This window comes from Cebidichthys violaceus, unplaced genomic scaffold (genome assembly GCF_023349555.1).
Source record: "Cebidichthys violaceus isolate CVI_PGR_0920_01 unplaced genomic scaffold, fCebVio1.0.p SCAF_21, whole genome shotgun sequence".
NCBI classification, from domain to species: domain Eukaryota; kingdom Metazoa; phylum Chordata; class Actinopteri; order Perciformes; family Stichaeidae; genus Cebidichthys; species Cebidichthys violaceus.
This window is the reverse complement of record NW_027176384.1, coordinates 2,071,527-2,095,022: the sequence shown is the minus strand read 5'-3', so window position 1 is coordinate 2,095,022 and position 23,496 is coordinate 2,071,527. Positions and strand designations below refer to the sequence as shown.

At 45.1% G+C, this 23,496-nt stretch overlaps 1 protein-coding gene across 4 annotated transcripts in view; it reads right to left on the bottom strand.

The window, feature by feature from the left end:
• Positions 1–3,015: 3,015 nt before the first annotated feature.
• Positions 3,016–23,496, bottom strand: part of celsr1a (cadherin EGF LAG seven-pass G-type receptor 1a) — an 85,006-nt gene continuing 64,525 nt past the window's right edge. Inside the window, exons 15-36 of one of the 4 annotated variants that reach the window (XM_068716880.1) lie at positions 22,497–22,617; positions 22,129–22,312; positions 20,520–20,621; positions 16,743–16,837; positions 16,128–16,337; positions 15,639–15,822; positions 15,398–15,541; positions 15,104–15,287; positions 14,393–14,560; positions 14,126–14,252; positions 13,836–14,036; positions 11,248–11,422; positions 10,404–10,516; positions 10,112–10,191; positions 9,885–10,011; positions 9,641–9,766; positions 9,365–9,501; positions 6,603–6,703; positions 6,354–6,497; positions 5,784–6,053; positions 5,315–5,696; positions 3,016–4,777 (exon numbers count right to left, since the gene is read on the bottom strand). In XM_068716880.1, the coding sequence (XP_068572981.1) occupies positions 4,753–4,777; positions 5,315–5,696; positions 5,784–6,053; positions 6,354–6,497; positions 6,603–6,703; positions 9,365–9,501; positions 9,641–9,766; positions 9,885–10,011; positions 10,112–10,191; positions 10,404–10,516; positions 11,248–11,422; positions 13,836–14,036; positions 14,126–14,252; positions 14,393–14,560; positions 15,104–15,287; positions 15,398–15,541; positions 15,639–15,822; positions 16,128–16,337; positions 16,743–16,837; positions 20,520–20,621; positions 22,129–22,312; positions 22,497–22,617 (3,400 nt within the window). In that variant the 3' untranslated portion in view covers positions 3,016–4,752. The remainder of the gene's footprint in view (positions 4,778–5,314; positions 5,697–5,783; positions 6,054–6,353; positions 6,498–6,602; positions 6,704–9,364; positions 9,502–9,640; positions 9,767–9,884; positions 10,012–10,111; positions 10,192–10,403; positions 10,517–11,247; positions 11,423–13,835; positions 14,037–14,125; positions 14,253–14,392; positions 14,561–15,103; positions 15,288–15,397; positions 15,542–15,638; positions 15,823–16,127; positions 16,338–16,742; positions 16,838–20,519; positions 20,622–22,128; positions 22,313–22,496; positions 22,618–23,496) is intronic. The other 3 variants (XM_068716879.1, XM_068716882.1, XM_068716881.1) reach the window with 3 other exon arrangements.

Below are 23,496 nucleotides of genomic sequence, written 5' to 3'. Positions count from 1 at the left end.
GAGAGGGTTTCTGATACATTTACAAAATACCTGCCTCATGGGAGACGTATGTTTCTGTCTTTGCAGTGTTTAGCAACATCTACATCAACATGTGTGTGGAGGGATTGCTAATTTTGCCAGACCAAAGTAAATCTAATCTGATCAAACCATACTCATACTCTCCTGATGAAGCGGATTGGTTTTCTGACCTTTAAACTCTTGATAAATAATAATACGAAAAAATGTCCTCCCCCACATTTTTACTTTGTTTAGTGCTTATTTAGTGACTAATATGTAATGCAATATTTTTGATTGCTTATGAACTTCCTTGTAAAAAGGAAGGTTGTGATCTTCCTTCTTTTTAAAGGTTACCGAGTCCCATTAAGAGATTCCCCTCACCCTCTAATCACTTCAGTAACTGTGCTCGAGATACTACACAACACCCTTGCACCCACTCTGCATCAGATCTACATGTGACTTTACATTCTTCACCAGCAGATGGCACAATTGGATCGGTCATCCCCTTCCCTCCTGCCTGTTGTTCACACAGTGGTTTTCTCTAGGATGCCAGCTGTGTGAATTATTTAGTTTGCCTGGCTGTGATGGAAGCAGAGATAAAGAGGAGGGCAGAGCATCACTCCGATAGACCTTTGAGACCATTTACTATTCCTACTCAACTCCTCAAGTTGAGTAGGAGTTGAGTAAGTTGTTCCAAAGAGAGACACAGACCACCTGGCAAAATGATGTTTGTTGACTTTTGACTTATCACTGGAAGTTGATGTCATGTAATGGAGAAGATATGGAACGCAGCGTAGCTACTGCAAACGTTGTGACTAACCCCACCACCGGTCACATTTTGGACATGTTGCCTCTATTTGGACGACTTATTTCATATTTGTACCTCATGTCATCTAAGGAGAGGACTGGCTCGAGTTGCCTTGACAACTAACCGCCCAATAGGCTAGTGAAACCCGATCATCCCATCTAACCTTTCACTTCGCATGCTCACAATCATTTACTTGGCATACAGGGGCAGCAGGATGTACAGTATGTGTGCTTGTTTTGTGCAATGGACTTGGTGCAGTTGTCCTTTCCAGGCCAGGACCAAACCTTTACATCAATGACATGAGCACACCTATCTCAACTACCCTAAGACATGAAGAGAAGAGGGTGATTTTATGGCCTGTAGTGACATAGGTTCCCTCACAGTTAAAGCAGAAGGTGCATTCAAGGTCCTGTCCCGACCTCATCAGCCTTTCACCTCTCCCCAGCTCTTTGATTCACTCATGCTAAGTGCATCTCCACTAATAAGGTCCATGTGGCTGAAGACAAATTCCTACAGACAAACATTAAAGCGAATGGCTGCGTATAGGCGGCTTGCCTTGGAATGCAAGAGCAAAGTGCCTGGTCTTAAAGTGAGCTGTGGAAAAAAAATGTCAATAATGTGGGGGGAAAGGCTCAGCGAAACGTCAATTATCACGAAGTATCTTCTGTTACTTTTAATAGAACATTTAATAAGCAAATGTCTGTTCCCCCAATGATACGTTTTTGAATGCAACATTAAAGTATTTTGACATTTCTTGAAGCCACAGCCAGCAGTTGGTTAGCATATAGCTTAGCAAAAAAGACTGGAAACGGGGGAACAGCTACAGTAGATCTGTCCAAATGTAACAAAGCCCGCCGACCTGAACCTCTAAAGCTCACAATTCAAAACTTTATATCTAGTTTGTTCAATCCACTCCATAACCAAAGTGTAAAAACAACAACTCACCTTTTTTATGAGGGGGTCATGTGTGATATTTGTTGACCAGGAGCAGTCACTTCCTGGAGTCTCCACTAGTTGCAAAATTTGTAAAAGAAGTGTGTGTGTGTGTGTGTGTGTGTGTGTGTGTGTGTGTAATGCGATGGTTCCATAGGCTGTGTGCAAATGTATGGGCCCTGCAAAGGTTTGCATCAAAGTGAGGGGATTCGTTAGGAACGGCTGCCACCATTGTTCTGAGGATTAACACTGTTACTCAGACCTCTAACTACTTTGATACACACACACACACACACACACACACACACACACACACACACACACACACACACACACACACACACATTCTTCTTATGTTTCAGGTTCAACTCCCCAGAAGAGCAGTCAGCCTTACTTCCGCTCACACACCCTCAGTAAACCGGTCACTGATAGTTGGCGGGGCTCTGATCACTGGGCACAGGACGGATCGAGACAGTAAGACTGCGCTCCCCATACATTACCTTGTATGGACAACATCTCCATACAGCATGCACAGCACTTCATGGTGCACCTCTGTTTGAAATCCGCCATCTCTGCTGGATTCATTCCAGACCTCTGTCCCTCCATCCTCTTCTCTCACCCACAGTACTATTCTTTCCCCGATATGAAAACAGGACTACTTCATCATGGAAAACATACGGCATCGAAGAATTTACAACTGGCTGTTGTACATTCATTTTCCTTATATTTGTATTGTATATTACAAGGAAGCCATGGTCCAATTTGTGTATTTGGTTGGATAAGTTTGTGGATTTCATGCATCTGGACAGTAATAGGTCTCGATTGTCTCTCGTCTTAATATTTGCGAAACAAACTTCCAGTCAGGCCAATTTGTAGCATGTGAACTGGAAAGTGTCTGATTATGAAAGATCAGGTCTTTGGCCAATTGAGATACAGAGTTTGGACCGATTCACGAAGATCTTTGTTTATGTAAAATGCAGACACAATGTGATATCCACCATTCAAAAATGCAAATATTGTGATAAGGCATCATTATAGCAGGTTGCCACCAGTTTCCAATAAGGACCCAAGGCCTCTCTCGAACACTTTTCCCCACATATGATCACCTACTCCGTAGTAGAACTTTAAAATGAGTGAGTAACAATCTCCGTTACTCATCACTCGTTGGCTCCAAAAGAGTTGTGTCACCTACTTTTTCTCGGGTAGCATAGACGTGTTTCGACGAGCCAGGCTTCCTTTCCGGGCAACAGGCATGCAATAGGCTGCGCAAGACAGAATAAAAATTCATCATGTCTTTAATTTTACAGTCGCAATCATCTTTTCTTTCCAGTGTCTCGAAACCATAAAAAATAAATATACATTATGTTACAAAACATTTCCAGTGTCTGGGATCGATTTAAAAAAAACAACAACATAAAGGACGTTTATCAACAGCATTGATTACAGTATGGCAAGAAAAACACTGGGGTTGTACGAGTGGTCCGAAGGCATTTAGTGAGTGCTAAACAACACTTTACGTTAGCTGTGAAATGCTTAGAGTTGGCTTCATTTCCACTTTGAACTCAGATCCAGAAATTCAGCAATGAAGACAGACATGTATCTATATAAAAGGCCTTGACTATGCCTACATTAGTGAGTGAAAAGCGATGAAGCGAGAAGTGATGTATCTTTATGCCACTAAATGACAACAAATGTCTTTTCTTTTCTATTTTTGGACAAAAAGTGAGTTCAAAGTGAAACAGACTCCAACCCCAATGTGCACATTTACTGTAGTTCATGACTTTTGTAACCAGGAGTGTGTCGTGTTGGACAAACAGGCGGGGTGGACACTGGAAAAGAAGGCTTCAGGTTCATAGTGCTCGAACTGAAAAACTGAGTTTTCAATCGGAGGGGAGGGGGATCCCTCTCCATTCCACATAACTATTGTTCATTTATGCTCACTGTTCTGTGTGCGCATGTACTTGGGACATTTTAGGTCACTCTCACACACAAACATAACAGTCTTGCAGCCATTATACATGTGTGTGCGTGTGTGTGTCTGTATAGCAGAATATACTGTAATACTCTGGAGAGCCCACTACAGGCCGACACAGTATGTGTTTGTTTGTGTAAGGCCTCAATTCAGGATTGTTCTCAGTCGAAGAAACCAGCATATCAAGTGATTTTCACAATTGGAGAGCTTTCCCCAACTCAACAAGGGCAGATGATTTTTTTTTTTCAGTTTAGAAACTTGTCCTCGCTACAGCTGAAATACAAAATAGATAATTTCTTCTTCACCTTAAACAATATCTACATGTTAATTACACTCTAAATGCACTGCATTGAGAGGCTGGGGAAGCCTTTCTTTGAGGAAAAAAAAGAAAAAAAAGAGCACTTGGTGTGTGTGATTGTGCCGTCCGGTATCAGAGTCTGATGTGTCCAATAGAACATGTGGTGTTACGTCTGACGCTTTAAGGGACTAGCAGTCCTTGAAATCCTTTTGGAGTACAAATATACCGGCATGTATTTGAGTCTGGGTTCACGCGCAGTGGTTGTTCATCAGACTTCTCCAGCTTTCCTGACTTTACCCATTGAGAGGGCGACTTAACCACACGGAGGAACACCATTTCGGGGGCTTCTTCATCTTCTGACTCAGTCCCCGTTTCCTACAGTGGTTTTGGCACACGTGGCTCCATTGCGTCCTCTCTTGACACAGTCCAGCATTCCCTTTTTTTTTATTATTATTTCTCACATCTTCTCATTATCTCTGCTTATTTTCTTGTCTCTGGCAGTCTCAAAGTCTGTAATTAATACTGCTCCTCAAGTGGACCATGAGCGGAGGGACGGATGGACAGATCGGGCACGGAGAGAACGCCGTTCCCCTCCTTTCACCCGATCTGCAGCAATTGGCCTTCAATTTTCTATTCTTTAATCCCAGTCCTCCTCGTCGGCTCTCCTCCTTTCTCCTCCTTCCCCTGGCAGGCTCTTCGCTCCTCCTCTCACAAGGGCAGGCTGGTCTGAGTTTTCCTAACAGGTCAGATCGAAGTCTCGTTACTGCCACTGTTAACGGGAGGGACAGAGGGAGGGAAAGAAGAGGGATGCAGGGGGGGGGGGGGTGCAAGGAGAAAGAAAGGAAGAACGTGCAATGTGAAAAAAGAAGTGTATGCAGGGATGCAGGAAGTCATCATGCGGCATCTCAGCAGGATGATCATATTATTCATGCTACAGTTAAAAGAAATACCATTATTGGCTTTCTTACCGAGAATTACGTGAGAAGATCGATACCACTTTCATGTTTGAGAGTTCTTTCAATCTTCTCGTCTAACTCTCGGCAAGAAAGCTAAGCGTATTTCCCAAAGTGTCTTACTATTCCTTGAACTATCATGATACATGCATTATGCATCCGTTGACGAAATGGTCAAACGACACACATTGTTTAACCCTATGGCTGTCTTTTTGACAATGACAATGACTCACTTTTGAGGTAGCATTCATTAATTTGTTTTTATGAGCACAAAGAATGATGCAAAAAAAAAAAAAAAACAGAGAAAAAAGGTCATTGTCACATGCCAACACTACTCAGTAAGAACCACTTACTCTGAGTCAGACTCGTTGCCTCCGTTGACCGTCCCCGACTTCAAGTGCATTGCCACGCCCCCGTTGGTCTCCCGGTAGATGCCCGTGGGCGGCCCCCCCGCAGGAATCTGCGGCCGCGGGGCGACGGGCGGCTTCATGAGGGAGCTGCTTTCGTGGTTTCCCGGGCGGCCTCCGTCGTTGGAGGCCAGCGAGGGCGGCCGGGATGAGGGCATCATGATGTTGACGGAGGGGGGAGGCGGGGAGGAGGTGTTGTTGTTGTTGGGGGGTGGGGAGGTGATGGTGGGGGTGGGGGTGTTGTAGTCGCTCAGCTTCTCCCTCAGACGGTTCTTCATGTTCTTGTCAGTCAGCGGAGGGGGGTAGCTAATCTTGTTCTTTAAGATGCCTGTGACAGACACGGAGAAGTTATTCCAACATAAATCCCATCAATCAATTTCACTCAATTTCATTCACAAGGATCCTCCTCTCTCACCTTTCCTCTGCTCTGGGTGGTGGTTGCTGTTGCCGTGGGGCTGGCCAGACGAAGCTGCATCTCTAGCATTGCCAGGCGTTTGTTTGTCCCTCTCCAGGAGAGTCTCCCTCTCTCTTTCGCCTACGTGGTTGAGCTTATTTTCCGCATGGAGCTCCACGTTCACCTTGGTCTCCACCCTCAGCCTCTCTGCGCCGCCGGGCTCCTCGCTGTCACTGGCTGTGGTGGCCTCTGCTGGCCAGTAAGGCTTCACGTGATTGGATACTGAATCCACTAGTGGAGGGGAAAGGAGACATATTGAAAGCAGTAGGAATTTGAGCTACTCTTTGCTAGTTTAAACTTTAACAGTGCATCGTGTTTTGCAAGTTCACCACATATTATGCACATAAAATTAATCTGAAAAGTAATTATAGCTGTCAAATAAATGTAGTAGAGTAAAAACAAAACTGGATTTTCCTGCGTGAAGTAGGATGTAATGTAAGTGCCTTAAATGTGTACTTAAGTGAGCAAATGTACTCAGTTACATCCACTGATTAAACCTCGGGATTAGGCTCAACAGGACCACCCATATACCTTTAGGGGTGCTGTGAACGGGCTGCCTCTCGTTGTTCCACTTGGGCTTGACATCGATGTCATCGTCCTCGCTGTCCGAGGAATGGGAAGAGGCGTAGGAGGAGCTGTGTTCGTCCACTGACAGCTCACTGTCTGAGTCAGAGTCTGACGGGGACAAGGAGGAAGGTACAAAGATTAACTTCTATTAACAAAATGCACCGAGGTGTTAATTTTTCTATACGGGCAATAGCAACATATGGAAAAACCCACCATCTCCCTTGGTGCCGTTCCTGTGGAAGAGAGGTCCATCCAGATCTGTGTGTCCTTTCGCTGTTCCTGAGGAGACGCTAGGCTTCTGACCAGACTCCTCCCTAAGGAGGTGTGAGTGAGAGTGAGAGAGAGAGCGGGGAGCACAGCGTCGCTGGAAGTTAACTCAAGCCCAAACTCGCGGTTTGACACTAATGTTCAACAGTTGAAACACCAGACATCTCTCATTACAAAACATTTGCCTCTGTTAATGGCTTCAACAAAGACTAAAACACATATTAAATTGTGGTTTAGGTGTGCTTGCATATCAGGTTAACGTCAAACTGGCAGCTTGATCATCAACAGAAATAAAAAAATGTCTACCACAGAAGATTAATTGAAGGGTAATTGAAGACTTGCTTATTGCTAAACCTGTAATAACCTCCTCTGCTCTCCACCTGAAGCTGTTGGGTTGAGGCGTTGGCTGAAGGGCAAAAACGCTGCTGGAGACTCTGACCTGTGTGATGTCTGATCTGAGAGACACTTCTGGAAGCAGCTGAAGACGCGCCAACCGCCGCAGGGAAGGAGTGTCTGTATCGCATTCCCAATTCAACAGGTACAGTCCCATCTCTCTTATTTCCCAAGTTTATTTCCCTATCTTCTCTCTCTGCCCCCCCCCCTCCTTATTTTTCTCCCCCAATCTCCCCTCCTTTTCCCCTTTGCCTCTCACACAGGCAGCACGCCATCCCACTTCAACCTTCTGGCGTTTTCGCTCTCATTGACCCCCTCGCGTCAGCTCGTGTTACCGAGATGACAGCTTTACGAGCCGAGGCGTACAGTCACACCTCACTTTCGTTCTGTAAAACTCTTTTAGAACACCAGGTATATGTAACACCACTCCACCGCGATGAAAACATGTCTGTGATACACGCAAACACATGGCGGTACAAGGTGAGATTAGCCTGAGCCTCAGCTACATCTCAAAATGTCACCTTTTTAGAGATTAATCAGGAACACACTTGTCCTGAGGCTGAATTGCTCCAAACTAATTCTTCAAAACGCAGAATGTTGAATTAAGAAAGCAATAAAGGCATGTAAAAAATATCTACTCAACTCAATATATTCTTGGCTGTCACTTATAACATATATTTCTGTAAAAGCTGTTGCCAATTGTTAAAAAAATTACATAACAGATACAATTTTGCTGTATTGTACAACTATTTTATAAGCTCTGAGATATTGCTAATAGTGAAGAGCTAGCATGGAGCAGTGGACACAATGCTATATGTACCAGGCACACATGTTGATTATGGTGCATCTACCGTCTTAAACTGTAATAAGTAAAAGAAAAGGTTAGTTTAAAAAAAGAATTTCTTTGACACTGCAAGAGTTAATATGCTGAGTTGCAAGTTAACAAGGTTCCCCTAGCTAAAACCACTTTAGGTAAAACTGCATTACTTTCAGCTAGCTGTACCTAGCTACCTACCAAGCTAATACTAATGCTGTTTAATACAACAGCCTTGTGGTGGCTGGATATAATGTTGAGTGTATAGTCATAGTAAGAAAAGCATGTTGACTTATACATACTTAAATATCTACTTAATTTAATAGAGCTGATAAAGCTAGGTAGGAAACACTACAGCTGAGATACAGCATTTCTAACTCCTGTAATTTTTGGCTATAAACGCTCTCACATCATTTACCACATTTCTCTAAAAAGCAGAACAAATACCACTCAAAACGTTATAATGTACAGTGCAGTCAACGTACTGTGTATGCATAAACTGTGCAAATATTATTTTTATTAATTATATTCATTAATATTACTATTCATTATTATTATTTCCCTATAGGTGATAAACAAGTTGTAAAAAAGGAACACCCAGGTAAACCTGCATGAGCTTGTTTTGCGTCAGTGATCCTAGCTTAAACTAATGCAGCTTAATACAAACAGCCCTGCAATGAGTCCTACCTTCATGAAGGTTATAGTATTTACTTTTTGTTGAAACTGTTTGGAGTGTATTTTTTTGTATCTCTCTGTTCCAATGCAATCAAGCTATATCACACATTAAATTATGAAAACATATTCACAATGTTTCTCTGTACTCTTTTCTTTAAGTTTGTTCTCATTTAACCATTCTTGCACACATTTTGTTACTCCCCATATTCCCATATAAAACCTCCAGCTACACAAAACGTATCAAGTCAGATAAACATTAGCGGTTTAATCTGTCAATATAAAAACCACATAAACAACATGACAGTATGTATGAATAGTGTGGATGGATTTACAGAAGCTGCTGTGTTCGTTTACCTTCCTCATATCAATGAGAGTCAATTATGCCTTCTGCTGTATGTGCGTGTTTTGCGACAAAGCCATGCACCGTTCACCAGAAAATCTCAGCATGATCTTTCATGCAAGCGGAGTTGCGGTACAATGCAGGTGCCATTCTGTGGCAGCATGCATGTGCGAAAGAAAGGAAAGCAATACCGTCAAAACGTAGAGAAACTTTAGCAACGTAACTTATCCTTGCTTTGGATGAAGCAGCGAATAAGGGCAGTGTGTGTGTGTGTGTGTGTGTGTGTGTGTGTGTGTGTGTGTGTGTGTGAGTCTATTTATAAGGAAAAGAAATTAGGGGCTGGGGATGAGTTAGTATGTCTGAGACTTTTGATGCAGACATGCAGGGAGGAGAACAAAGAAAGACAACTTAAAGAAAGCGGACAAACGGACACACTCGTGCAGCAGTGTAGCAGAAGCAGCCATGCAGTCAGTGAGCGTGCTGTACCTCAGTGTGTACGCCAGGTAGCTGCTGCGGCTCTTGGCTGACCTGAGCGTGCTGTCAAGGGAGACGGTGGACTCGCCGATGCCCGAGCGGTACAGCTGGCCGTCTTCTGTGTACGTGTTGTTGCAGTTGAGAGAGCGCTGACGGGTGGAGGGTTGAAAGGAAGGAGGGGGGGACAGAAGAAAAAAAAAATATGACTTTGTTTTGACTGACAATTCCAAAAAAAACCTTGATAAGTTAAAAAAACGACATGCCATATTAGTATATCTGTTCACTCACTGTGAGCAACGAGGCCCTCGTGGTGCTGGATTCGTCTGGTACGCTCTTCTTTCCTGTGAAGACGTTCTTGAGGTTCTTCCTCACTTCCTTGTTAAAGATCACATGGAAGAAGAAGATGAAGACTCCCTGTGAAGAAAGCAAAAGTGGCATAAGTAAGTGTTCATGATGATCGCCGAATAGAAAAGGGGTCTTTGACGATCCAGTCAATGGCCGTCGAGGTGAAGCATAAACGCGGTGTTTTCACCTGCAGGCAGCTGAAGCCAGCGAACAGGTAGTGGAAGGTCATCACGTCGCTGTTGACCGCCAGCAGGCCGAGCATCCAGGTAGCGCTGATGAGTAGCAGCAGGAGGAAGGCCATTCGAAGTGCAGGACTGAGGAGGGGAAAAAAACACATAGATCAGCTTCCCCCCAGTGACAAAAAGCTAAGCTGCTTATTCACTTTCATTATACTGGATTATTAATGTGACTTACATTGCTCCGGACTTCTCCATAGCCTTCTGCCTGCGACCACATGAAGCCTTCGCAGCCAGAAGAAAGATCACTATGTTGACCTTTAGAGCGAAGAAGATGAGGGAAGGAAGAGGCATTAACACTTAAACACTTAATTCTCTCTTGTTTAATTGCCGTTCAACAGGAATTTTTGATGTATTTTACTTCGATATTCCACATAATTTAGATGATTTATAACAATATGAAAGCACTTTAAACTCTTTCGGTTTAATCCACAACACTTAACGGTCTGAATACATTCAAGTTCACGTACCAGGACGACTACAAAGATGGGTCCTGCGAAGCTCCAGATGAGTGTGTCGTGGACAGAAAGCCAGCAGAAATCTGGGTTCCCGTAACCCTGAGGGTCAAGACCTACTGCCAAACCTAGAAACACACAAAATACCAGTGTTAAAACTATTTCTATGCCTTGTTTCCTTTACTCCCTCCTTCTTTTGAGGGAGTGCCACAGTGCAAGCAGACACCAATTTCGTTTTGTGTTTCAGTTTTTCCTTCTATCGTCTCAGTCACTCATGACTGTCATTTTTATTCCTTATCTGTTCATCATTTAGTGGATCTCTGTGAGTATCGCTCAGTAACTCTATCCGTCTCTCACAGCATGTCTCAATCCAAATTCCAATCAAGTAAGCTCTGCTGGCATCCAAATACTGCCAAAACATGTCGACACATCGCCAAGCATTTAATATACTACTGCAATCTTATCAGACATCAAAGGGCCGTAAAGTCAAATACTGTAAGCAGTAAATGACAGGCTTGAAAAAGTCATACTAATTGGAGGTACCAGATGATTGAAATGTAATGTTGCAGTTATGTCACGATAAAAAAAGGGCCATAAAAACAAATAATTAGATGCTTTTTTTTATACATGAAATTTATGCTACTGTTTTTGTCTTCATTTGACACATTGTGGAAATCTAAACAACGGCCGTCTCTCATTCTTTGTTTCTCTTTCCTCTGTGTTCAATAATTTTCCCACGAGGATTAGAGCCTCTTCAGTAGAGACGAGTCACAGCACGAATGCACCCCTGACAATCAGCCATCATCCACCTCCTCATTTCTGAGCGTGTCTGTTTGTGTGTGTGTGTGGTGTGTCTCACCAGTGATTATCGCCGGTATGCCCCAGCCCATGGCATAGTAGAACCTCATGTGGCCGTGGTTGATGTTCCGCAGCTCTGTCAGCATGCGGTAGATGTGCAGCCCCTCCACGAACATCCAGGCAAAGGTGCACATGTAGAAGTAGTGGAGGAGGATGGCTATCACCATACACACAAACTGGAGGAAGATAAAAGAGTGATCAAAGTATGAGTCTACGTTTAAAGAGAATCCACAAAAAAAGCAGCTTTGTTTTGCCCAGAACGTTGGTCTGTTTGCCATCTCCGCTGTGCTTTCCCTCTTTTATCAGACGATGGTAGCATACGTCAAAAAAAGAAAAACTTAAATTCATCAATTTATGCAAGGCAGTAATGATTCAACCTATCCCCACAGTCCTTTGTCTCTGTCCCTCCCTATTCCCATGTCTGTTGTTGCATTGGAGGAATGCAGTGTGTCAGGGATTGTTCCAGTGGTTGAGATGCTGTATTTTAGTAATGCCGTGTGCTGCTGTGGCGATCAGCGAGAGAGAGAGAGACAGAGACAAAGACGGAGAGAGACAGAGACAAAGACAGAGAGAGACAGAGACAAAGACAGAGAGAGACAGAGAGAGAGACTACTTTGACTGGGTTGTAAATCATTCTGCGGATGGCCCTGGGCTCACACTGACAGCATTCCACAGTTGAAACACACACACACACGCCTAAACACTAGATAAAGGACGAGCATGCGACAAACATGCACTTGTTAATTCAGAGCGATGTAAAAAGAACACATTAAACTTGTTTTAAATCATACAATTGCAGATAATGCAGTACAGTGTGTTGTGAGTCAGGGCTTGAGTCGCCCTCATCCCAGTCAAAACACTGTGAGTCAGAACATTTCTACAGGAAAAAAAAGACTCTCTGGAACTTGTAAACTTACATGCTCTTAAGCTTTAACCCTGGTTTGTTGGACCCTTTACTTTCATATTTCACATTATGAAGACTGCTAATATATCCAAATGTGAAGGGGATGCTGAATTGTTGGTGCAGGTACAGGTGCATGAGTTGATTGCAGAATGTAAGGCCCACTGAAATATTGCGTAGGCTACGTGACCTGAATTGACTAGACTTTAATCTCTGATGTACATCTGGTTGATGGTGGGCAGTTACTACCAGCCGCGGTGATCTGGGACCGACAGCTGGGCCTGATGATCTCGTGACGTCTTGTTTAAGACTGTCGACATCTGGTTTGGCCAGACTAGTCAGAGCTGACGCGTTCATTTTGAAGCAACGCTATATGACTTTTGAAAGAAGAATAGCATATATGATATCTGTAGTTACATATCATTGCTTTAAACAATGTGTTAGTTTAATCTCTTGAAACCTGGACGGATGGCTGAGGAAGGCTAAAGAGGCATCAAACGAAGTGCTTGCAATTAAGAAAATCGGATGAATTAGATAGACAATGTTCAATAAATACAGCATTCGTGTCACTATAAGATTTAGAAAGCTGCTTACATAACAATACATTTGCTTGCTGCAACAGTATCTGTGTTAAAAAGTGCAATAATTAGTATAAGTATGTTGACTTTATCTGTCTTCATGTCTCCCCAAGGCCTACCAAGTGTCTAAACTCTCCAAGCCTCAATTCTTCTTTTTCTTCTTCAAAAAAAAGAGTAGGATTACCCGTCAATTAACATTTTCATGATGTTTTCTGTACCACAGACTCGCAGGACAGTTATCAAGTGAAAACTAAGAAGTTGTTTTGGGAAACCTTTGCCAGTTCCTACCACCCCGAGGCCTGCTTCTGGAGACAGGTACCAGTCACAGCATGTCTCCGCTACTGGCACACAGAGGTGCGTGTGTATGTATGTGTGTGTGTGTGTGTGAATCTGAATGTCTGCGTCAGCAGACTTCAAAGAATTCCCACACCTTTTGATCATTTACATTATGTCTATGTGTGTGTGTGTGTGTGTGTGTGTGTGTGTGTGTGTGTGTGTGTGTGTGTGTGTGCACACATGCATGGCCGTTACTGTGACCTTCCCAACTCCAAACTGGATTATGAACTTAACATGATTAGCTGATTCGATTTCTGACTACAGACTCTGGACTAGCTCCGGATATATATATATATATATATATATATATATATATATATATATATATATATATATATATATATATATATATATATATATATATATATATATATAACACCATTTTTTTAATTAGAGAGCTTTACAGTAACAAAGTCACATACAGCCGGGGCAGTCAGCTCAGTAAAATCAGCTCATGGGAGGTTATATTGGGAAAAAGCTTTGGAAATGAGCACATTCCTCACCATTACGGTCATTAGCCGAGCATCAAAACACATAATCTGTCAAATAGAGACCGTCTCAGGTAGGCCTTGGCCCATTAAGCCTGGTAAAGTCCCTGTCAACGCTGCGTTTACCCGCAGACAACTATCGCCTGGCAGTTTTTAATACAGTGAACATCAGCATGAGGCGCTCTTATCCCTTTTCAAATATGATCGTCTCTCTGCCTTGAGCACATTCATGTTGCTTCAGCACTCTCCCCTCCGCCTATATGTTCAATGTGGGCTAAACGCTCACCGGGTTGTCAGTCTGGTTGATGCCGAGCAGGAAGATGAGCTCAGAGAAGAAGAGCGCCGCCACCAGATTCCTGTGGATGGCGTGGAGGTTGGAGCGGAGCCGGCGCAGGAGGCACAACAAGATGAAGGTGAGGAGGAGGAGGAAGAGGGAGACCGACACCGTGGTGTAGGTGACGATCTTCAGGGGGATAACGTCACCGTGCTGAGGAGAGCAGTCACAAGACGTCAGGAGTCAGTAACGAGGCAAAAAGGCAGAAAATAGCAAGCTAGGATTTTTTTTTCCGTCAATACCTCTCTCTTGGAAATGTCCATGAGCACAGCGAAGCTGGTCATGTGGTTACACTGACAGCTAATGTGGCTGTTGTTCCGGTTGAGCACCTCACAGCCTTTAGCGGACCACCCGCCTGTACCTCCGATCCTAAACGCACCAACGCAGAGGAAAGTGAGAAAAAACAAAAATATATAAAAATAAATGCTAAATGCTGTTTTATCTGCAAGATTTAATCTCTGGGGTTGTCAACACCCTTGGACGTGCAAGGGAAGTGAGGTGCAACTCACGCGATGGAGTGGTTCCAGAAGACACACACAGGTTTGGTCCTCTCCTCCGTCTCCAGCATGGTGTACTCCAAGGTGATGGGGGGTTCCAGGATGGGAGGAAGAGGCGGACCCTCGCTGTGCACCGTGGCGCTCACTATGGCTGTGTTGATCACTGGACGGTTGGGGAGCCTGGAAAGACAGGGTAGAAAAAAAACACAATTAAATTTGACCTGAAATGATTCACTTAAAGTTTCTAATCACTTCGCTACATTCAGTTTACATTAGTATAGTAGTCACCATAACAGACTGAAGATTTTGTTTACATTTGGTCATATTCACTGTTGTCCTTTTGTTAACTTCTTAATGTCGTCTTTGAAATATATTCTTACTAACGTTTTCTCTTTCCACACACATGAAGACGTTTTTCTGAATAACTAAGCAGAATTTTAAAGGCACTGATAAGGTGGTTCCTTCAAACACACCTACAGTAAATATTATGACATGTACTGTATTAACATCAGATTACAGAACATGATGAATTATACAGTATACACACTGTAAAGTACAGAAGTGGGATTTAAGAGTCCAGATTACGTGAGGGCTGTCTCTTTTCCATTATTGCAGGCCTTGTTTTAAACAATTTGACTAGATTACACTTCATACTTTAATCCTAGCAAAGTGCTTGAGAAAGTTGGTCTGCGCAGGCCTAAACTTTAACCGTCAGTAGTCTACCTCAGGCTCCTGCGGTCAGGGTCGTATCTTTCCGGGAGGAGCTTCCCCAGCGATTTGTACACTATCACCACTGCAACTGGCAGAGGAGCAGCTGGGTCAAGGTGGCGCCGTCTCCTATCGGACACCGTGTGCTCCTCCTCCTGCGGGGGCTCGGTCTGACTCTGAGGGTCAGGGGTGGGCTCTGCTGGGAGAGGACGGCAAGAGATAAATTGACGGACTACGACTGGATTTCTGTATTATTATTTTTTACACATTCTAAAGTATCATATGGCGCGATTCCGCCAGCGCTCCTACCTTTGTGGCTCTGAGTGCGGAGGTTGAACTGGGGGAACTGAACAGACGACCCAAGCTCTTTGGAGAAATCCTCCTGGATGTCGCAGAACCGAGGCAGCGTCGCCCTCTCCGGGTCCGACACGTCCAAGTAGTCCACGGTTAGAACTAGGAAGGAGAAGGAGACGGAGGCAAAGGATGAAGACCGTGTGTGTATCACGTGTGATCGTGTTGTCCGACATGCGATCCCGGCTCCTCCACTCACTCATGTTGTCGGTGACGATGGTGAAGGGTTTCAGGTAGGTTTTCCTGACATTCTGTGCCAGGGTGTTAGCATAGTCCTCGAAGTTGCGCAGCAGATGGGCTGTGCCGCCATCGGTCTTCTGGATCTGCTCCCAGTGCTCCTTGGTGTCGGGATCCAGTATGGCGCTTCCTGCTCGCACCAAGTTCTGGAAAAATCCGAAAATGACGCAAATTACATGGAAGCATTCTATTGCATATAATCGTAGATTATGTAAATGAATAATGTGAATATCAAAGAGAGTCGTAATAAAGCAATAGTGGAAGTGTTAGAAAACTACAGTGATGAATCAAGGTGCTCTCCCAGTGAGAATCAACCAGTGGAGGGCAGTGTGCCACCAGTGCTCCAAGTGCTACAGGCTGGGTTTCACTAAATTAAAGCTTTCAGATATTTTCCAATCCATCCATTTTGTAAGAAGCTGATCTGTGAATCCGGTTAGTTTTCTTTTCCTACCTCGTTGAAGTCTGCGTCTCTCATGGCGGTGAGGTCGAACCCTGCCTGCAGGCTCTCGTACTGCAGCACGTGATTCAGCAGCTGGGCGGCGGTCTTCACGTCGTTGCCGTAGTAATGCTGGGTGTTGTTGGTGGCGCTGTGGAGCAAACGTACAATGGCCTTGGAGCGCTCGCTGTCCATCCTGGAGCTGTTGCGACGCAGGTCGTCGTTCTGGAAGAAAAGGAGGGGTCGAGGGATGGGATAGAGAACGAGCAGGTCAAGGCAAAAGGCAAGATGAGTGGGTGCGATGAAACATAGTGGAACTCGGTCAATCCCAGAATTAGTGGGGCTTTGAGAAGTTCACGCCTCGAGTGTCAGGTTCAGGTTCAAACACAATAGGTGCAATACTTTAAACAGGAAGGCGTTTCAAGCTAAATATAAGAAGAAGTAACAAACAGGAAGGAAATAATAAAAAAGCCTTTCTGGCAGTGGCTAAATCATTTAGTTTCTGAGACCACCTGACACCTTTTGGACAACTCATCTGTGGTTGAGTACACAGGGCAACCACTCAACTCTTTTTATAGATGCAATACTATGTTTGACTCTTCCTAATGTTGTGTTTTGTGTAGCACTCACCAGTTTCTTCAGATGGGAGAAGGTGACGGTGGTGCAGTTGAAGAGCTCAGGCGACAACCAGCCTTTCTCATCGTTGCAGTGGCGAATGGCAGTGCCTTAAAAAGAAAAACAGATTTTAAATATCTCTCATCTCTCTCATCTTCAACCGCTTATCCGGGAACGGGTCGCGGGGGCAACAGCTCCAGCAGGGGACCCCAAACTTCCCTTTCCCGGGCCACATCAGCCAGCTCTGACTGGGGGATCCCGAGGCGCTCCCAGGCCAATTTGGAGATATAGTTCCTCCACCTGGTCCTGGGCCTCCCTCGAGGTCTCCTCCCAGCTGGTCGTGTCTGGAACACCTCCCTAGGGAGGCGCCCAGGTGGCATCCGAACCAGATGCCCGAACCACCTCAACTGGCTCCTTTCCACGCAAAGGAGCAGCAGCTCTACTCCGAGTCCCTCACGGATGACCAAACTTCTCACCCTATCTCTAAGGGAGATGCCAGCCATCCTCCTGAGGAAACCCATTTCAGCCGCTTAGTACCAGCGATCTAATTCTTTCGGTCATGACCCAGTCCATATGACCATAGGTGAGGGTAGGAACGACGATTGCCCGGTAGATAGAGAGCTTTGCCTTGCGGCTCAGCTCTCTTTTCGTCACAATGGTGCGGTAGAGCGACTGCAATACCGCCCCAGCTGCTCCGATTCTCCGGCCAATCTCACGTTCCATTGTTCCCTCACTCGCGAACAAGACCCCGAGGTACTTGAACTCCTTCACTTGGGGTAAGGACTCATTTCCTACCCGGAGTGGGCAATCCACCGGTTTCCTGCTGAGAACCATGGCCTCAGAGTTAGAGGTGCTGATCCTCATCCCAACCGCTTCACACTCGGCTGCGAACCGATCCAGTGAGTGCTGGAGGTCACAGCCCGATGAAGACATCAGGACCACATCATCTGCAAACAGCAGCGATGCAATCCTCAGCCCACCGAACTGTAAACACTCCTCCCCACGACTACGCCTCGATATCCTGTCCATGAATACCACAAACAGGATTGGTGACAAAGCGCAGCCCTGGTGGAGGCCAACCCTCACCGGAAACGAGTCCGACGTACTGCCGAGAACCCGGACACAGCTCTTGCTTTGGGCGTACAGGGATTGGATGGCCCCCAGAAATGGCCCCCTCACCCCATACTCCCGCAGCACGGAATCCGCATTGTTCCTCTTCAATCCGAGGTTCGACTATCGGCCGAACCCTCCTTTCCAGCACCTTGGAGTAGACTTTACCAGGGAGGCTAAGTAGTGTGATACCGCGGTAATTGGCACACACCCTCTGGTCCCCCTTTTTGAACAGGGGAACCACCACCCCGGTCTGCCACTCCCTAGGCACCGTCCCAGACCTCCACACAATTTTGAAGAGACGTGTCATCCAAGACAGCCCCTCCACACCCAGTGCCTTCAGCATTTCTGGACGGATCAATCTTTGGGGCTTTGCCACTGTGGAGTTGTTTGACTACCTCAGTGACTTCCACCAGGGAAATTGATGATGCTCTCCCATCAGCCTCCAGCTCTGCCTCTACAATAGAGGGCGTATTAGTCGGATTCAGGAGTTCCTCAAAGTGCTCCTTCCACTCGGCTTCCCTGACCACCGGTGTCCACCACGGTGTTCGAGGGTTACCGCCCCTTGAGGCACCTAAGACCTTGAGACCACAGCTCACCACCGTAGCTTTGGCAATAGAAGCTTTGAACATCGTCCATTCCTGTTCGATGCCCCCAACCTCCACAGGGATGTTAGAAACGCTCCGCCGGAGGTGTGAGTTGAAGATCTCCCGGACAGGGACCTCCTCCAGACGTTCCCAGTTTGCCCGCACTACCCGTTTGGGCTTACCAGGTCTGTCCAGAGTTTTCCCCCACCCTCTGACCCAACTCACATCAGTTGACAGCTCCGCCCCTCTCTTCACCCGAGTGTCCAAAACAAAATCGATCATCGACCTTCGGCCTAGGGTGCTCTGGTACCACGTACACTTATGAACATCCTTATGCTCAAACATGGTGTTGGTTATGGACAATCCATGACTAGCACAGAAGTCCAACAACAAACGGCCGCTCGGATATAGATCAGGGAGGCCGTTCCTCCCAATCACGCCTCTCCAGGTATCCCCATCGTTGCCCACGTGCGCGTTGAAATCCCCCAGCAGAACTATGGAGTCTCCCACTGGAGCCCCATACAGGACTCCAGTCAGGGTCTCTAAGAAGGCCGAATACTCTGAACTGTTGTTCGGTGCATATGCACAGACAACAGTCAGAGTTTTCCCCCCCATCACCCGCAGGCGTAGGGAGGCGACCCTCTCGTTCACCGGGGTAAACTCCAACGCAGCGGCACTCAGCCGGGGATTTGTGAGTATCCCCACACCCGCCTGGCGCCTCACACCCTGGGCAACTCCAGAGAAGAAAAGAGTCCAACCCCTATCCAGGAGTACGGTTCCAGAACCGATGCAGTGCGTAGAGGTAAGCCCCACCAGATCTAACTGGTAGCGCTCCACCTCCCGCACAAGCTCCGGCTCCTTCCCCCACAGAGAGGTGACGTTCCACGTCCCCAGAGCCAGCCTTTGCCGCCCGGCTCTGGTCCGTCGAGGTCCCTGGCCTTCACTGCCACCCATGGGGCAGCGCACCCGACCCCAGCGGTTCCTCCCGCAGGTGGTGAGCCCACAGGATAGATTTTAAATATGTTTCTGGCAAATGTTTCACAGACATACATGAGGCGGCCAAGTTAAACATCTAGTAATGTGAGTGCACACAATGTGTTCCCTAAACAATATTAAGGAGCAACAACGCAACACTTTGTAAACTGATATCCAACTACATTTTTGGGGGGTTTAAAAAGATAATTCAATCTAGTTTTATTCCAAGGTCATATTGTCCTAAAAAGATCCCAACGGCTCGGAATATGTGCAACAGTTAAATACCGGAAAAATGGAAAAACGCTTCCTGTCTTAGTTGTTTTAAATATTTGAAACTCGCTCCTGTCTGATTCAAAAAAGAGATGCCTGAAGGACTTGCCAGTGAGTTGGAGCTACGAGAAGGCGACGAGCAGCGTTGGCATATAAATTCCCCAATGAGTCTGGGGAGACGACAAAGGGGGTCGCCGTGGTGACCAGGAAAGTGACAGGGCTTTACTGAGGAATAGGTCAGTGAACACAAGTCTTGAGTTCGACTGTCTTCCTCTCTCACACACTGCTGGAGGAGGCTTGGCATTCCCATCAGCTCTTAGTCTACCTGGTGTTTTTCCAAGAGTCTCTACAGACGAACCGATGACAAAGCTCTGGTGGATTAATGGACCAATCAGAGAGCCTCATCACTGTGTTGTTAAGCTTTAGATAGTGACTGTGTGTGCTTATATGCCTTAAAATACATTAACACGCAAACACACAGCCACCCATGCAGCTTTATCCAACTGTTGTGAGACCAGTGTGTTTTTATTTTTTATAAAGCGAGATCATGTGACTTTAAAAGAAAGAAATAACACAATCTTAGTCTAAGGAATGCAGAGTTGAATTCATAAGCAATAAAACAGGAGTCAGGAGTTTTGCCGCTATAGCGTTACTTGGTCTAATAGCTTTTGGTAGCTAATGTTGGCTCGCTTTAGGTAGAACTTAACCTCAACATTGTCATTGACCTTGATATAAATGAGTGGGCTTTAAACTCATTTCAAGTGGACCACACACTGTTTTGACTCCATCCAGTGCTAAATGATGACACCACATGTTACTTTTCTAAGCAGAGGCATTTAAAAGCACTCACCGATTGATCCTTTGGGACAGTTCATGGCGGCAGGGCGTCCAAATTTGGTCTTGGGCCACCAGATGCCCGAATCAAACGCCTTGGGACAGCCCTCGTACACCACTGTGGAGGAAAGGACAAACACAAAATTTGAAGGTTTAAATTTGAATATGGTTCGAAACTTAAGGTTCTCAGGAGGTAAACACACATCACACTGATGTATCAGACAAAAGCATTACATAAGTTGGCCCTTAAAGAAGTGCATCAGAATCTGAAGCTGGACCTGAACTTGTACGACATAAAGTACCCATTAAAAGGTAAACGCCTGCTTTGGTTCCACCTCCTTCACTAAACAGCCAGTCAGACCAGCGCAGTGGCACTCGCCCAAATTGAGCCTGCTGAGCCATTACACAAGCTGTGATACATAATTCATTTCAGCATATCTGGGTTAATAAAACTCCAGGACAAACCAAGCTGGGACCTGCAGGCTTGTTGGCTTGTTTGTAGCTCCTCTCACTGTAGTTGCACACGGCCTTTAATCCCTCAGTGTTTCATTAACTCTTCAGTGCTACTATCACACCACTACACAACCTTAGTCAAACTTTTACTTGAGATAGAATGAGCTCATCTTTTAAAGGCTCTATTGGATCACACTTACCCTTTCTTTCAGGATCATTTCTACAATAACACAAGACATTCTGTCATTACTAAAGGCTGTGGTGACATTCACCGCTGTGTTCGGGTTCAGAGCTGACAGATCGGTATGAGGCCTGCCATGGATGGTCACATCTCAGTGAGCCGCAGGACATGACCAAAGAAACATCTCGCTTGTTTCATTCTTCCATGTCCACTCCCTCTCTCACTCCTTCCCTGCATCAGAATTTCTTTGCCCTTTTAGATGTGAAATAATGTCTTAAACCCGCTTGATCGAAAAGGAACAAAGCGAGATTTTTAAACAAAAGGAACCCTCTTGTTATATAGATTTATATCCATTAACAGTCCCAACACATTCTGAGAATGTAGAGCTCCATATTGGGTCAAACAGTCAGCCCATTGACATTCAGTTTCTGTTCGTGGGGACTCTGTGGTTTTGTCTTCTATTCATCTCTACTGTATTGTGCATGTGCGGTCCCACTGCCAAGTCAGCTCACTAGCCAGACTTGCCTCTTCTGCTTGACTGGGTGGCGACAAAGACGTGCAGTTAGCTCGACTGCTGCACCAGCAGACGTGAGCGACAATATTTGTCTCCTTTTGACACTTCAGCGATTCATCCAGGCTCACTCTGTGAACCGGAACGTTTAATGGAATGATAAAATAGTTTTTTTCACTACTGTCCTTGACATGACCATAACAAGCCATTTGTCTTGTCATTTGACTTGCTATGTTTCACTTCCATGTTAGTATTTTGTTAATTTATTCCCTATTATAAATTCATTGTTATGTCTTGTCTATTTAATTTGAGTAAACATTAGCTCTTTTGCAAGGCTAATTTAATACATTAATCATTTTTCCAACCTTCAGAGCTACTGTTTAAGATTTTAGTCACTCAATTTCTGGTTTCCGTGCATTCAAATTACAGTCAGTCGCTAGAAAACGATATCAGGAAAGATCATATTTTAAATACGCATACCTTCGCATCCAGTGGGAGTGACCTCGGCGAAGGGGTTGTCACAGCGGTTACACTGACGACCGATGACTCCTCCTTTACAGGGGCACTGCCCGGTGATGGCGTTGCATGTTCGAGACTCGGAGCCAATAGAGAAACACTCACAGGGGTAGCAAGTGTCCTCGCCTTCTGGACGATAGTGGTTTTCCTGCAGGAAGGGAGAAGACATTAATGACGAATACCATATTAAAACTTTTCATCTATAAGAGGACGATTGTGCTATTTCTCCTTTCAAATGTTACATTTGTCTCAATTCTCGCTTTATCTGCTCTCCTGAGCAACCTTTGCTGGTGAATCACAAAAAGTAATAGTAAGGAAATGTATATTATTACCTTGCAGCGACACTCTCCGGTGGTCTTGTTGCAGTCTTTATGGAATCCCCTGTTAGTATCACAGTTACAGGGTCCACACATGGGACTGCCCCACCAACCTTGAGGACATGGCTTCTCAATTCTGTCATCAAAGACAATTTCAAATGAATTAAAGCGGCATATCTTTGTTATAACAATTCAATAAATGACACTGGGACCATGTGAAAGGGGCTAAAAATATCAGTTATTACACTTTACACTACAGTTGTCAGCACACTTGTATTGTAAAATAAAAATTTACTTTTTTCATTTTCATGTGGAAAACTGTTTCAAAATAACTACAGCCCTCAAAAGCGTATTTTTCTTGTCTGTGCCCTCATAAAACTAAAAGATAATAATCAGTCTTTTGGTTAACGCACAATAGCAACAGTGCACCTTTTGCGGTTCCAATTCTTTTGGAATAAAATAAAAAATAATGTGGCATACAAGCAAAGTGATGGTCGATCGGGTTTTGCCATTTACTGACATGGTATCAGCTCGAACAAAATACTCCAAATCTGATCGTTGACTATCTGGTAAGTTTATCTACAACTAAACACTCTTTGTCCCCCTGAATCTAGAATAAACTTCCTTTCGCACTTTTAAGTCAGTGATTCAGGTGTGACTCATTGATACAAACGCACACACAGACTCTCTTTCCCTCTCAATGGGACAGCGAGATGCAAACTCCGACTGAGCGATGTGATCCGATAGGGGACAGCAGCAGCATGAGGGCAGCGGTGACTAAACACCTATGGAGGATCAGTCAGGCATGAAGGGGGAATCCCACATCCTGCTTAAGACAGGACGTGATGCGTGTCATAGAGGTCGGGGGGGAAATGACTGCTTCTCAATCAGGGCTGGCTAATTCACGTGCCCCTCTGAGACAATGCTGACAGTGCAGAATCAACTTGCCACTTTCTGCGCTTATATACAGTCTTTCCAAATGTCACCTAATAGTTTGATTATTTCTTTTTGATGT